The sequence below is a fragment of the Hemicordylus capensis genome, chromosome 4 (genome assembly GCF_027244095.1).
Source record: "Hemicordylus capensis ecotype Gifberg chromosome 4, rHemCap1.1.pri, whole genome shotgun sequence".
NCBI lineage: Eukaryota > Metazoa > Chordata > Lepidosauria > Squamata > Cordylidae > Hemicordylus > Hemicordylus capensis.
This window is the reverse complement of record NC_069660.1, coordinates 6,911,453-6,927,515: the sequence shown is the minus strand read 5'-3', so window position 1 is coordinate 6,927,515 and position 16,063 is coordinate 6,911,453. Positions and strand designations below refer to the sequence as shown.

Sequence of the window (16,063 nt, the reverse complement as noted above, 5' to 3'; positions counted from 1 at the left end):
GAGGTCCAGGACTGTGCAGACTCGCCTGCACACACAGCATTGATACGCATGTAGGATTGGTTCATGCCGTCAGCAGTAGGCATGTAGGTCCGGCCAGGGCCTGCCTCTGCCATCCGCCCGGCTGCCCCACACACTCAACCAACCTTGGTTGTTGGGGCAGGGGTCCTCTTGCTGGCCTCCATGGGCTCATTTGACTCTTGACTCTCCCGCCCAGAACCTAAGTGAGCCTGTCGCTGAGAGAATCGTAAGAGCAGCCCAGCTGGCTCAGATCAAAGGTCCACAGGAAGCTCCCTTCTTCCAAGTCAGACCCTCGGTCCATCTAGCTCTCCCCTGTCTTCACAGACTGGCAGCAGCTTCTCCAAGGTTGCAGGCAAGAGTCTCTCTCGGCCCTATCTAACTTGGAGATGCTGCCAGGGAGGGGACTGGGAACCTTTCTGCAGGTGCGCTTCCTAGAGCAGCCCCATACCTTAAGGCGACTGTCTAAGAGTGCTCACACATATAGTCTCTCATTCATATGCAAACCAGGAGGGACCTTGCTCAGCAAAGGGGACCATTCATGCTTGCTACCACAAGACCAGCTCTCTCTGTGGTCCATCTGGTCAAGCACCTACACAGTGGCCATCCAGATGCTTCCAGGAGGCCCACATGTAGAGCATGAAGGCAAGAGCCTTCCACTCACTGTGGCTCTCCAGGCATTTGGTACTCTCCGAGGTATATTGCTCTTGTATTTGGAGGTTCCATAGAGTCATCCCTTATACTCCCCCCTGAATTTGTCTAAACCCTCTTTAAAGGCTTCTCTGCTAGCAGCCATCACATCTTGTGGCAGAGAGTTCCACAGTTTTATTAGAAAAGACTCTTTTTATCTGTTCTGCCAAACTATTTCATTGGGTGACCTTTAGAATAAGGAAGGGAAGAATAGTGTTGCAGTTCCCTTTCTGCATTTCTTGCATAATTTTATAAATCCCTGTCATACCACTCCTTAGTCATCTTTTTTCACGGTGATTCCCCCCCACCCCAATACACAAACACACTCTTTCACTTTGGCCCAATTGGTCAGCTGACTGTACTTAAAGAATATGCAAGATCCACCCTCCAGTAACACAAGACACACACACGGTACAACAGCAGCGTAGGCAGAGGGGATTTTAAATCACGAAGAAGAAGGAAATTTGAACAATCCCATCTTCTCCGCAATTACCCGTGCGTTTCCAAGTTGGCAGCGTTCCTCTCTGAAGACAGTCACTTCACTCCCCCAGACACCGCCCTCCATCTCTGGCAGACAGCTCCACCAACTCTGTCTCAGTTGCACAGAGTCACGAGATCGCTCAGAATAGCATCGCCAGAGCACGGCCCTTTGCTCTTGCAGGTGGCTCTAAATGAATTTGGTGAGGCCGGCCTAATGCATCATCATTTCCGACTAGCATACAAAATTAAAAAGCATCACCCACCGTCGCAGCAGGAGGTGGGGAGAAGTGTTCTTGCCAGTGACACACACACACACACACACACCCAGCAATAATTTCCTGGGAGGAGGAGGAGGAGGAGGAGGAGGGGGGGGGTTGCTCGAGAGAGAGAGGAGAACAGGAGGAAAGAAATAGGAAACAGAGGCAGGAAGGATGGCTGAGCAGGCACCAGGCCCCGTTGGCAGACCTTGGAGAGCATTTCCTTACAGCCGCCATTGCAATATAAACACACAGCCAGGGAAGTTAAAGAGTTTTCAGTCCACTGTGAAGATTATCGACCCAGAGCAAGAACATGAGAATTACCTTGCTGGATGAGACTCCTAAAAGGTCTACTAGTTCAGCACAGGGAACACAGGAACAGAGGAAGCTGCCTTATACCTACACAGACTGGCTTCCCCAAGGTTGCAGGCAGGAGTCTGGCAACGTACTGTATGCTTTGGTAGTTTGTTGGTTCAATAAAAAAAATCTTGTCCTTTAAAAAAAAAAAATCTTGTCCTATCTTGGAGATGCTGGGATGGGAACTGGAAACCTTCTGCATGCAAGCAGGCAGGCGCTCTTCCTAGAGCAGCCCCATCCCCTAAGGGAAATATCTTCCAGTACTCACAGATGTAGTCTCTCATTCAAACACAAACCAGGGCAGACCCTGCTTAGCAAAGGGGACAATTCATGCTTGCTGCCACAAGGCCAGCTCTCCTCTGATGTTTCCAGGATGCTCACAAGTACTGCATCCACACAACAGCCCTCCCCCACTCAATACTAGTTGCTAGAAAGCAGAGAGAGGTAGACTGCCCTTGAAACGGGAGGCTCCATTTAGCTATCATAGACAACAGCTATTGAAAGACCTACCTTCCCAGAGGATGGGCTGCTTTCCAGACAAGGCCTGCCCACTTCAAATCGAGCTGCTTCCACCTTCTACCTCTAGGACTGTCCACAGAGATCTGAACATACGATGAGGCCTTATATGAGTCAGATCCCCCATCTATCTAGTTGTGTTGTCTACACTGACTGGCAGTGACATTTCAGAGTTCCAGATTTGTGGGGGGGGGGTTGTCAGAGTCCTATTTCAGACTGCCAGGTTTGGATCGGGACCTTCTGCATGCAAGGCAGGTGTTCTGCCAGAACCACGGCCTCTTTCAATTGGCAGAACCAGGCCTCAAACCCATCAGTTAGCACCCAGAATCTAGGCTAGAGGTTCCCAACCCGTAGTTCTCCAGATGTTGCTGAACTACAACTCCCATCATCCCCAGCCACAAAACTGTGCCATAATTTTGTAGCTGGGGATGATGGGAGTTGTAGTTCAGCAACAACTGGAGGATCAAAGGTTGGGGACCCCCTGATCTAGGAAGGAAGGAACTTGAAACCTTCTGCTCTTCCCAGAGCGGCCCCATTATCCCCTGAGGGGAATATCTTACAGGGCTCACACTTCCAGTCTCCCTTTCGCATGCAACCAGGGTGGATCTTGCTTAGCTTAAGGGGACAAATCATGCTTGCTACCACAAGACCAGCTCTCTTCCCACAGGTTGAAGGCAGGAATCTCTCTCAGTCTCAGCCCCATCTTGGAGATGCTGCCAGGTAGGGCACTTGAAACCCTCTGCTCTTCCCAGAGCGGCTCCATCCCGAGGGGAATATCTGACAGGGCTCACACTTCTAGTCCTCCTTTCATATGCAACAAGGGTGGACCCTGCTTAGCTAAGGGGACAAGTCATGCTGGCTATCACAAGACCAGCTCTCCTCTCCAAAGAGACATGACAGAGGTCTATAAAATTATGCATGGCGCTGAGAGAGAGACAATGTTCTAGCTCTCTCACAACACTAGAACCTAGGTTCATCCCATGAAACGGATGGCCGGGAAATGTAGGACTAACCAAAAGAAGTACTTTTTCACTCAGCACATCACTAACCGATGGGATGCTCTGCAGCATTTGCAGCTGAATATGATGGGAGCTGTAGTCCATCAACGGCTGGAGAACCTCGGCTTGCCACCCCTGTTCTAGAGGCTGCTTCACTGCTTTCTGCACCACAGGGAAATCAGCAGATTATTTACAGATGCCATTAAGACCAGATCTGTTCATAAGAGCAGGACGGCCAGTCTTACTTACAGGTGGCCTTTCCAGGAGCTCTCACTCCCTTTCCACAATGCCTGCTGCTGCGTTAATCAAAGCTGGCACACACAAACACACACAACTACCATACGTTAGAAAGGAGAGAGAGAGACAGACGTGTGAAAACCAGCCAGAAGAGCAATTTAGGGCATGCATGGGACCGACTGCCAGGAAATGACTTCCTCCAATTTTCATATCACATATTATGCATGACAGAGCCCAAAGAGAAGCAGAACCAATTTTTCAGAGGAAACGCAGTTCTGCAATAATGTGCAGCTGCCCACTAGAGGAGGAAGGAGAGGTTAGAACAGGACATGTGGAAAGACTCCCCACTCAAACCACAAGGCAGTGATAATTTTAAATGTCTAGTTCTGAAAGGCCACATGAAGTGGTCAAGCTTTGTATACTGCTTTGGGCTGCCAGTGGGGTGCACACGATGGACTGCTTACAAAATAAAATTAAAGAAAAAGTCCCTGTATATAGAAAGCCAGTTAAGCAAGGAAAAAGTGAGATCCTCCTGACATGCTAGATTTCTAGGTGCAAGGAGATATTTATTTATTGTTTGCTTGCTTGCTTGTAGGAGCATTCCACTGTGCAAGAATGTCCTATCTGCAGTTTGAAGTACTATATTTACCCAAATTGAAGACACCCCTGGATTTAAGACGACCCCCTTAAAAGGTAGAGGTTAAATACTGGTTATACCTGCATTTACTCGAAAGGAACAGGACTCTGAATTTAAGATTACCTCCCAACTTCTAATATCAAAACACATGGGGGGAAAACCTAGTCTTGGATTCAGGTAAATACAATGATAATGTACTTCCAATGCAGAGATTCGGCAGCTATCCAGTCACAACTAGACTTAAGAGGCTCATTCACACAACCCTAAGCAGGGTCTGCCAGAGGAGCACCCAGCCAGAGGAGATGAGCCCTCCCGGTCAACATGTGTTTGCATAGATCAAGGCAGGAGACCCATCAGGGGCACACACAGCTCCCCTACCCTGGCTAGCTTTGGGTCACGTGATCATTCCTAACCATTGTTACTCCATACCACCCACAGCAGTACAGCCCAGGTACAGATTGACTACTGTATCTGCAAGAACTAGGCCTAGGACCTTTGCTAAGGCAGTCCCCAGATCCCCTCCCAAATCACCAACATTTGGGAGAGCTGGGCAGATAACTGTGAAGTTAGGATCAAGCCACACCGTATATGGAAACACACCACCTAAAACCGCAGCAGCCCCTTTGCTCAGGGGCAAGTAGCTTTGAGAGGAAGCAATATGGAGCAGAAAAGAAGCAGGGTGTGCGCGGGTGTTGGCCTCGCTTGGGGCTAAGGGAGGGAGGGGCGTTTCACCCTTTCCCTGCCCACCATGTTTTGGCTCCAAATCTCCTCCTAAGCCACTTTCCCCCTAGTGGAGTTCAGGGTTCCCTTGAAGGTGTGTGCACGCGCACGCATGCACACACGTTTTTTGATGTCCACTCAGTTAATTTTAGATCCCGCTCAGGTTGAATCAGGAGGGCCCCACTTGGAATGCATGTGTGCACACACTGCCTTGATAATGCTGGCCCGAACAAAACTTATTCCACACACAGATAAACAAAATTAGGAAGCCCTTGCAAAACACATGCCCACAACATCATATGCAAGTGGTATTTTAAAATAACCACTTCTCAAATACGCAAAGAGGAACAAATGAGGGATCTAATTTGGCAAAGGCCTGGAGAAACAGAGCCATCCACCTGCTTTCCAAAGACAAGGATTCCATAAAAAAGGTGCCACCCCACAAAAGCCCCTGCTCCTTGGGGGTGCCACCAGCCTTGTTTCAGCCAAGGAAGGCCCTGGAGCAGGTCCCACTGGTGTATGCGTTTGTTCTTTTGTGCCCAAGGAGGTTCATAAGGTGTACCCAAGCAACACTGCATGAAGGCAAGATCCTGAGCCCAGGGTATGTGATACAGCTACCTTGTTGAAGCTAAGCATGTCTAGGCTTGGTTGGTGTCTGGATGGGTGACCACCACCTGGCATCCCCACCTTTTTACCATGATCAGGTGGGACAGAACATAGGAACACAGGAAGCTGCCATATACTGAGTCAGACCATAGGTCCATCTTGCTCAGTATTGTCTACGCAGACTGGCAGCGGCTTCTCCAAGGCTGCAGGCAGGAGTCGCTCTCTCATCCCTATTTTGGAGATGCCAGGGAGGGAACTTGGAACCTGGATGCTCTTCCCAGAGCAGCTCCACCCCCTAAGGGGAATCTCTTCCATTGCTCACACTTCTAGTCTCCCATTCAGATGCAACAAGAACAGACCCTGCTTAGCTAAGGGGACAAGTCATGCTTGTTACCACAAGACCAGCTCTCCTCTCTTTTTTAAATTACAGACATGCAATAAATAATAAAAATGACAGACGATAGATTCCCATGCATGTCCACCCACAGACTCCTGCTGTGATGGGAGAGTGATGGGAGATGTGTAGACGAGGCCTGGCAGATTTAATCATCTCCCCTCCCTGACGCTGCTTTACAATGGAGTCCGTTCACACATTCAGCAGAGAAGATGTGTACACCAGTCCTGCTGGAGCTCAGTAAAACAAATCATACGAGGAAAAGCTGTGGGCGTATTTAGCCTACAGAAAAACAAGATCCAGGGAAATCAGGTTGACAGTTTTTAACTGCTTGGAAAGACACGGGAGAGAAGTGGGGAGGGGAGAACTTGTGTTTTCATTCACCCGACAAGGATTAGACAAAAAGTAAGAGTTTTGGAACAACTTAAAGCAGCTAGTGCAGGGTTGTGTGGCCAAGCAACTGAGCTGCGAATGGTTCAACTCTCTCTTCTGCCAGAGCCAGACATGGGTTCTAGAGGCATGGGGACTTACCTTGGGAGCAGGGATAGGAGCATAAGAAAGCTGCCTGACACCAGATCATTGGTCCATCCAGCTCAGCACTGTCTGCTCTGACATTTATTTATCATATGTATATACTGCTTGATATGTGTATCCCTGGGCTGTACACACAACTTAATGCATCACAAAAACAGGATAAACCCATTAAAACAATTTCAAGATCTAAACCAAAACATTTTTTTAAAAAAAATTAATTAATTAATTGAAATTTCCCTGAGAAAACAGGTGTGTGTCTTAAGGGTCTTGGGAGAAGAGAGCTGGTCTTGTGGTAGCAAGCATGACTTCTCCACTTAGCTATGCAGGGTCTACCCTGGTTGCATCTGAATGGGAGACTTGATGTGTGAGCACTGCAAGATATTCCCCTCACGGGATGGAGCCGCAATGGGAAGAGCAGAAGGTTCCAAGTTCCCTCCCTGGCAGCATCTCCAAGACAGGGCTGAGAGAGACTCCTGCCTGCAACCTTGGAGAAGCCACTGCCAGTCTGTGAAGACAATACTGAGCTAGATGGACCAAAGGTCTCGCTCGGTAGAAGGCAGCTTCCTGTGTTCCTATGTAAGACTCCCTCCTTCTGCAGTGCAATACTAAGTGCTGCTGCTGCTGCTACTACTACTACACATTACGATGGCTGCTGGAAACTAGTAACAGGCAATTTCTACCTGTCTCACATCAGATTGGCTTGGAAAATAAGCAAAGCTAATTCCAATAAATAGCAAATTGACTGGCTTATTATTGTTTTTTTAAAGCCAATCTGACTTTCTGCTTCCAGACTTTCTGCTTCCAGACTCTTGGCTGCTTCATGCATTACAGTTGCAATGTGGACATCACAAATAGGCATGCACACACATATTTAAGGCATCCTTTTTCACCTGCCTACCAGGAAAAAGATCAAGGGGAGGAGGAAGAAGGGATGGATGGATGACCTGAAAGAATGGCTAGAAATGGACACAGAAGATATCATCCACAATTCTAAGGACTTTGATCTGTGGCTTTTGCTGGCTGCCAACCCCCCATTCGGAGAAGGCACATGAAGAGAGAGGAAAAACCTGGCCCTATAAGGTTGTCCAGAAAGACAACTGCTGCTGTGAGATATCCATGTCTGCTGTGGCAAACACCAGCTAAACGCTGAGATGCCCTGCAGCACCTGTAATGCAGAGAGATGCCCTTAAACTACAGGGAGGTTTGATTCCTCCTAAGTCACGCTTTGGTTAAATCTTCAGGAGACATTAAGCAGCAGAACAAGCTGCCTATAACGTCAATCAGTGAAGGCTGGCTGGGCACCTATCAGGGAGCTGGGGAGGCTGTGAAGTCTCCGCCTTGGAACCTTTTCAAGAAAAAGAGGTTGGACGAGGACATGCTGGATATGCGAAGGATATCTGCTTGCCTTTGGGCGATTGTCTGAGAACATGGCCAGCTGGATCCCAGCCAGCTCACCATTAACCTGTCATCATCACTGCCATGTAAGAGCAGAGAAGGGCTGGTGGTATTCCCATTGTACAGACGAGGAATTGAGGTCTGGAGAGAAATCTCTCACATTTGGTGGTCTGCGCAACAAATTGCCTCTTTGAATTGCCAAAGAGCTCAGCACGGATGTGTGGGAAAGACACAGGCGCCTGTTTTTTAAGAACACAGGATGCTGCCTTATACAGAGTCAGACCCTTGGTCCATCTAGCTCAGTACTGTCTACACTGACTGGCAGCAGCTTCTCCAAGGTTTCAGGCTGGAGACGTCAGAGATAACCTGGGGCCTTCTGTATGCCAAGCAGATGCAGTACTGCTACGGCCACATCTACAATGGGGATTTTTTAAAGTAATCATTTCTCATAAGCAGATCAGAAACTTTGTTCCAATAGGACCTCCCTCTATCCCACATTCCTGGGAAAACATTAGCTCCATGGAGCCCCCAATTCAGACCAGGACCCCAGGTGGGGGGGGGGAATCCTCCCTCCTTCCATGCAATGATCCTGATTTCCCACCCCCATGGCTGCTATTTAAGTTACAAAACCAAGCATGTAGCATTAAACTATACTTTGAACACAATTTGGCCCTAAAGGAAGATGCTTTGCAAGAAGTATTTCTTCACACAGTGCATAATTAGTCTATGGAACTCACTGCCACAAGACATGATGATGGCCCTAGCTTGGGTGGTTTCAAGAAGGGGGCTTAGACAAAGCTGTGGAGGATTATCTTGATGGACATAAGCTACCTCCAGAGGTAGATCAGAGGGAGGATATCTCCCCATAGCAGTTGCAAAGCAGCAACAGCAGAAGAGGGGGCATGCCTTCAGCTCCTGCATGTGGGCATCCCAGAGGCATCTGGTGGGCCATGGTGGCAAACAGGATGCTGGACTAGATAGGCCTTGGGCCTGATCCAGTAGGTGTCTATAGGCCTGCCAAAGACAGATCCAAGAGACAGAGAATGAGACAAAAATGCATTCAGCATCCTTGAGAGGGTAAGCGTCTTCTTGCCCCTCACAGCCTCCATCCATAAAATGGGAAGAGACTCCTACTGACCCCGAAGAGCAGTGACAACAATGAGAGGGGAAAGATCAACAACCTTCACTACCTGCAATTCCTAACAATCCAATAAAATTAAACCTGAGACTTTGGTTTGCGGCGGTATAAAAATCCATTAAACAAACAAACAAACAAAGGGATACGAATGCATGAACACAGACAGATGACAGAACTCCAGACACTCCCAGCCATTCAATGCGGGCTGAAACAGAAATGGTACCCGAGTTGGCCTCTTGATAAACATGCCCCAAGCTCAGACTTCGGTAAACTCCCAGGGAAAGGGCATTTCACAGGCATTTCTCAGCTACGCATGCCTTTGCCAATAGGTCACAACACTCTCAGGAGGGCACCCCTAGCAGACTGGAAGCTGTAGCAAAGATGAAAGGGGTGGGGGCGGTTGTCAGCCTTCAGTAGTATGCAGGGTCGGAGCAGCTGAAGGTAGACCACTTCCCAAACAAGGTGGTGTAAACTTGCAGTCTGTGTATAATAGTTGTGGTGGGATATAATATTGGTCTGCTGTACCAGGTTGCTCTCAGGACTACTGAGCATGTACGCGAAGTGCTTTCCGCTCTCTAAAAAGCTACATAAATGCCAAATAGGCGTCATTAGCACCAGCAATCCTTCTCCCCGATAAGCAAGCTGCCAGCCAAGTGACATGATTTGCATCTTATCTCCTTCGATCACCGCTCCCTTCCTGATAAACAGCTCCTCTGCTCCCTCCCCCCCCCCTTTTGCATGCCAGCGGAATGCCCAATTGACCTTCTGCTCCCAGCTGGAGCATCACAGATCCAGAAGCAATCTTCAGCGAGGAGGAGGAGAAGAGCCCTTTGCATTTCTCCCGAGGTTAGAAAACATTGCCTGAGCATGTTGCTGCAAGCCAGCCAGCCATGGATCGAGAAAACCAGACGTGGGCGTGTTGGGAGAAGGAAAACCTGCCAAGGACTGTGTACACCGCCTAGAGATGGAGAGATACATCAGGCGGTAGAGAAACGGGAGCGAGAGAGAAGGGAGAGGGAGGGGCCAGGCTCCCGCTCGAACCAGCTGGGCAGCTCCGCATTTGGCGGCCGCTCCCGGTCTCCCCTGGAACCAAGACCTGCTCCTTTCCTCCCAGAGGGCCGCCTCCGGCAGTCAATAAGACACCCCTCTTTACGCCCACGGGGATCGCTGGTGCCACGAGCCGGGCAGGGGAGCAGATCAAAGTCACACCACACAACAAGATCAGCCCCCGACCGCAGAGCGAAGCCCCGGCCGGCCCCCAAGAGACGTCGCTGCTTACCTGACTTTCTCCAAAGCAGCAGCGGCAGCAGGAGGCAGGTCAGCAGCCCTCGCGAAGACATGCCGGGAGACTCCATGATCATGGGCTACTGGAGGGGACAGAGAAGGAGAAGAGAGCCATGAAGGGGAGAGGCAGCAGCAGCAGCAGCAGCAGGAGGAGGAGGAGGAGGAGAGGGAGAGGGGCGAGCGCCGGGGAGGGGGCGGAGGCGGCGCCCTCTTCCTCCTCCTCCCTGACTGAAGGGCAGCCAAGGCAAAGCCAGGAGCTGCCTGCTGCTGCTGCTGGGCCCCCGAAATGAGGAAGCCGGCGGCGGCGGAGCTGCTTCCTAGTCCCGCAGCAGCAGCAGCCCGAGCCCAGCCTCGCCTGCTTTGAAGCGCCGCTGATGAATCAGAAGTTGTGTCCCCTCCCGCTTCACAGCCGAAAGACGCCGACATTCAGGGGCGGGAGGACAGGCGCGTGTGGCCAAGGAGGGGGCTCGCCCGAGGAAGCAGCGCGGGCTGCCTGCGTCTCTCCTCCGCGCTGCCTGCAGGCTGGCCATTCGTCCGGCAGAGCTGCGCGGAGTGGCCAGCCTGCAGGCAGCGCGGAGGTGGTGGGGGAGAGGAGAAACCCGAACGGCCTCTCTGGGCGAGCCGCCAACTGGGCACTGTCCTCCTCGGCCAGAGAGGCAGGCAAGCGCACGCGGCCGCCGACACGTCTGCTCACCTGGCGGAGCCGCGCGAGTCGAGACGCTTCGCTTCCCGCACAGCCGCTCGGAGGCCGCTCGGTCCTGGCTGGCGGGGGCCGCTGGGCCAGGGCCACCAGCGCGGGGCTCCGCGGTCACATGCCAGGGGGGGCTGCTGCTGCCCTCCTCCCCCTGCCGGCCTTAATGCCGCCACCAGCAGCAGCAGCAGCCCGCCTAGAGAAGCGCCCGAGAGTCCCAAGGAAACCGGAGGAGCGGGGGCGCCTCGCCGGGCATCTCCCGCGGGGAGAAACAGAGGCAGGCAGCCGGCCGGCGGGCGGGGTTGGGGGCTGAGCGCGGCTGCTCCTCTGCAGCCGGGAAGGGAGACGGACGCCGCTCGGCTGCTGCTGCTGCTGCTGCTGCTCCTCTGCAGCTCTGGGGCGCCCGCCGCCGCCGCGTCCTCTCCCGGCTGCGGATGCTGGCGCAGGAGCCCTCCTCCCCGCCCCCCGTTGCCTAGCATTGGCGGGGCCCCGCTTCCAACAATGTACCCAGTTCAGGAGAGAGAGAGAGCGCGCGAGCAAGCGCGGGCTGGGCGGAGGTGGGGGGCAGCAGGCGTGTGTGTGTGTGTCGCCCCCACCCCGCTCTAGCCGGCAGCCGGCTTTGGGGAACTGCTCAGGCGAAGCCTCCCCGCTTTTTTGCTTTGCAAAGCTACTTGGACAGCGGAGGAGATCCGAGGAATGGCGGGGGGGGGGGGGCACTGCTGCCTGCCTGCTTCGCTCCAAGCCAACTTGTTTTTGTAAGGTCACCCCTGCCTGCCTTGAATGAGCCACGCATTGTTTTTCTTAAGGTGGGCTGGCGCAGTTCCGTCCCTGCCCTCCTTCCTTGCTCTGTCTGCACCTCCTGCTTCGCCCCTTTTGTTATCTCCAGCCAAAGACCATCTGAGGGGGGGGGGCGTAGGAAAGAGACCCCCCCGGACTCCCTGTTGCATGCAGCCTAAAGCACGCAGCAGCCCAGCACCCCACTGCGCCCCTCCTGGCTCCCACTCGCCAGCTCCCTCGAGGAAAACACAGACACGCGCGCACAGCTGATAAAAGCGTCAATGGAATAAATGGAACTGCGTTGGGAGACTGGGCCGAGGCGGAGGGATGCAGGAAGGAGGTGAGAGGCTGCCGGGAAATAAACAGGAGACCAAAGTGGGGAGGATTTCAGTCCACAGCAGGGAGAGGAAGGATATTTGTTTACTATCTCCACCAAACAAACACCAGGCCCAGCATCTGCCTTTGAACATGCAATAACCAACTCAGACAATTGCTCCAGCAACCCTATATCTTAATATGCCTGAGGAAAACAGACCGTCTTGCTTCTCTGCCCCAGCAACCCTTGTTGGTGCAACCTGAAATCCCCTCCACACCTCACAGAGGTTAACCTAAGGGCTGCCCAATAGTCCCCAGCAGGGCACCTCAAGATTGTTACAAACTACAGGCTTCCCCTGCACTTTGTTGTTTGGCTTAGCATCCAGACTGAAGAAGAGTTCTGTAGGACTTGAAGGTTTGCTCACTACAAATCCAGAAGGGTAGGGATTTCCCCCACCCGCAGCCCTGTCCCTCCATCCTAAACTTGAGATGCCAGAAACGGAACGTGGGGCTTTCTGTATACAAAGCATGTACGTTACTGTTGAGCTATGGCCTTGTTAAGAGGGCTGGTCTTGTGGTAGCAAGCATGACTTGTCCCCTTAGCTATGCAGAGTCTGCCTGGGTTGCATATGAAAGGGAGACTAGCAGTGTGAGCGCTGTAAGATCTTCCCCTCAGGGGATGGAGCTGCTCTGGGAAGAGCATCTAGATTCCAAGTTCCCTCCCTGGCAGCATCTCCAAGAGAGGGCTGAGAGAGATTCCTGCCTGCATCCTTGGAGAAACTGCTGCCAGTCTGTGAAGACAATACTGAGCTACATAGACCAATGGTCTGACTCAGTATATGGCAGCTTCCTATGTTCCTATGAGCTAGCAGTCCTTTCATGAGGCAAGGTGAGGCACGTGCCTCAGGCGGTAGGTTAGTAGGGAACCAGGAGGGCAGCAAGAAGCCCACTGCCCTGGGGTGGAGCTCTAATTAGGCAGAATGGTTCAAAGAACTTGAGCCACCCAGCTCCTGGGAGCTGCCTGGCTCGCCTCTCCCCTTGAGCTTCAGCCAGCTTCATTTCCAGGGAGACCAAAGAAAATACCCAGCTGACAATGAAGCTGGCTGGCAAATGAGCTCCAGAGGGCCACAGGGGGCCCTTCCAGGTGCTGTCCATCCATGCCCCCTGCGTGTGATGTCACATGCAGAGGGTGTGGCCAGCACAGGAGGGGCAAACACAAGCCCACTCTAACCCAAGCTACACGCCTGCCCTTGCTGTTGCTGCTGACTGAAGCGGCTCTTTGGGACCAAAACCATTTCGCAAGGAGGCCCTTCAGGACTCTCCACAAAGTTCAACAGGTGGTTCTTTGCATATACCCAGGATTAGAGTCCAGATGAAAAGAAAAGCAATCTTTTTTTTTAAAGGTATTTCTTGTGGTTCTCCTTTTAACATTTTAGCCAGGAGACTTAGCTGCACCTGGCTGATTTCTCTCCTGGCTCTGCAGTGGTCATGATTTCTATCCGCTGTGTTAGATTAAAAAGTAAATGAAACTATTATTTGCTACTGCAGTTATGTTGATCTGTTGAGAGCTACCCCAGGCTACTGGAGGCAAAAGGGTGGGATATAAATGATTTTAATAAAACAAGTACATGAGGAGGGGGAAAGAAAATGGAGAACCGCCCCGTTAGTCCTCCCAAAGTGGAACATGAGCCAGCTGTGTGGTGCAGCGGCTAAATCAGCGAAGGCGCTCTTGGGCTGCATTAACAGAAGCATCCTGTCCAGATCGCAAGAAGTAATCGCCCCATTCTTTTCTGCATTGTCCGACTCTATTCTCTATTCTGCACTGATCAACCATAACTTAGAATACTATGTCCAGTTCTGGGACACACATTTTAAGAAGGATGCTGATAAACAAAAACAGGCTTAAAGGAGGGCAACAAGGATAGCGAAGAGTCTAGAAACCATATCCTAGGATGAACAATTGAAGGAGCTGGGTATGTTTAGCCTGGGCACTTTCCAGTTCAGCTGCTCAACAGCAGCAAAATGCTTCCGTTCAGGCAAATCACTTTCAAAACATAAACAGCAGGGAGAGCAGTCTTGTGAAAACTAACAACTCGGGAAAAAACCCCAGCAACCTCTTCTTTACACCGGATATACAACGTCATAGCACTATATTGCAGTGATTCAATTCAAAACAAGGCATCGGAAATCTGAACGGCACCCTGCTGTCTGCATAGGGAGTGTGGTGTCACAACACAGGAAGTGTGGAAGCACACTTCTGAGATCCACCGTGACCCCGTTGCAGGGTGTAATCTGGAGAAGAAATGGCTAAGGGGGGAATGTGACAGCCATCTTCAGGTATCTGAAAGGCTGCCACATAGAAGGAGTGGACAACATTCTCTGTTGCTCCCGAGGGCAGAATTAGAACCCCTGGATTGAAGCTACTTCCTACTAGACATTACTACTACTAATAATAATATTTATATACCGCTCTTCAACCAAAGTTCTCAAAGCAGTTTACACAGAAAAACAAATAATACATAAATAAGATGGCCCCCTGTCCCCAAAGGGCTCAATCTAAAAAGAAACATAAGATAGACACCAGCAACAGCCACTGGAGGGATACTGTGCTGGGGATGGATAAAGCCAGTTGCTCTCCCCCTGCTAAATATAAGAGAATCACCACTTTTAAAAGGTGTCTCTTCCTTTGCTCAGTTAGCAGGGGTTTTCATTAGGAGCAGCTGCCTAAGCGTAAGGGTTGTTTGATAGTGGGATGGTCTGCCTTTTGCACTGGTGGGCTCTTCTTTGCTGGAGGTGTCCAAACCAAGGCTGGACGGCTGCCTGTCAGGGATTCTTTAGCAGTTTCCAGCACTGGGCAGAAGGTTGGACTAGAAGACTTCCACAGTCCCTTCCAAGTCTAATATTCTAGGATGCTAATTAGTGTCCCTGCCCAATGGGGTCTCCCTCTCTTTCTCCACAGCAGGCAGAAGAATATCCCTCCCTCCCATCTTGATTGGAAAAACAGCCTGAGGATTAAGCCTCCCCCCAACACTCTAAGCAAACCCACAAGCCCTTCCCCAGCATAGCTGCATTTCAATTAAAAACAAAACCAACCAAACACCATTGGGGAACTGATCACGGGATCACGTGTCCCCTGGTCGCTCACTGGGGCCCCAGCTGCTCAAGCCTCACCTTGATCCATCACCAGGCCTTCCCCTAACTTAGCACGCCCTTTCTGCCTCTGAAGCCCAGGCAGGCACCGGTGCGTATCTTTGTTCCGCTTTTAAGCCCATCGTGGCTCCGAAGCCTTTGGGCCACTGAGCTGCTACTGTCCATCACCTGCGACATCCAGTTCACGACCTGTGACTTCTGCTTCCTCTCCCCACATGGCCTCCACCCCAATCCCACTTCCTTCTGCCTCTTTCGTCTCTCTAGGCTTCTGGACAAAGCATAGCTGCTGCTGAGACACCTCAGGGTTGGGCAGCCATTGTGTGTGTGTGTGTGTGTGTGTGTGTGTGTGTGTGTGTGTGGTTCAAACATCAGAAAAAGAAAAAGGAAGTGCTGCAAGAGGACACTGCAGCTAATATTACCACCACCCTTTTAGAGGGGAAAAGATAGACAGGTTCTGAGCCTTATATATTAGCAGAGGTGCTCTTACCCCTGGACTCCGGGCCGAAGTCCAGAGCCTCCACACCCCCTGGGGCCCCCCAAATCCCAATGTCAAAGTCAATGTCATTCATGGGTGATGTGGTTTGTGCCCTCAAGAACCTAGGTGTTGAAAAAGTCATGCTGAACTTGCAGGGGGGGGGCCTCCAAAAATACCTTGAGGTCCAGGCTCCAAAATTACCTAGGTGTACCTCTGTATATTAGTAGCACTGGGTTCTGGAAAAGCCACTCCGAACCATAATTCATAACTGTAAGGAACTTTACCTAAAAATAAGAAAAAGCTTAGCTGAGTTGCATGCCCGTTTGGATGGAGAGAGAAGTCTGTGCCTGTGAATCTTTGTCCTGTCTCAGTGCCTAGTAGACACAAAAGCAGGTAT

The 16,063-nt window shown here is 51.3% G+C and overlaps 1 protein-coding gene and 1 pseudogene across 5 annotated transcripts in view; both read right to left on the bottom strand.

The window, feature by feature from the left end:
- LOC128322502 (tyrosine-protein phosphatase non-receptor type substrate 1-like) overlaps positions 1 to 11,454 on the bottom strand; it is a 114,491-nt gene extending 103,037 nt beyond the window's left edge. The window contains exons 1-2 of one of the 5 annotated variants that reach the window (XM_053243859.1): positions 10,953 to 11,454; positions 10,254 to 10,341 (exon numbers count right to left, since the gene is read on the bottom strand). In XM_053243859.1, the coding sequence (XP_053099834.1) occupies positions 10,254 to 10,335 (82 nt within the window). In that variant the 5' untranslated portion in view covers positions 10,336 to 10,341; positions 10,953 to 11,454. Of the gene's footprint in view, positions 1 to 9,736; positions 9,899 to 10,253; positions 10,342 to 10,613; positions 10,784 to 10,952 lie in introns of those variants that run through there. The other 4 variants (XM_053243861.1, XM_053243863.1, XM_053243860.1 and 1 more) reach the window with 4 other exon arrangements.
- Positions 10,576 to 16,063, bottom strand: part of LOC128322288 (serine incorporator 5-like) — a 196,914-nt pseudogene continuing 191,426 nt past the window's right edge.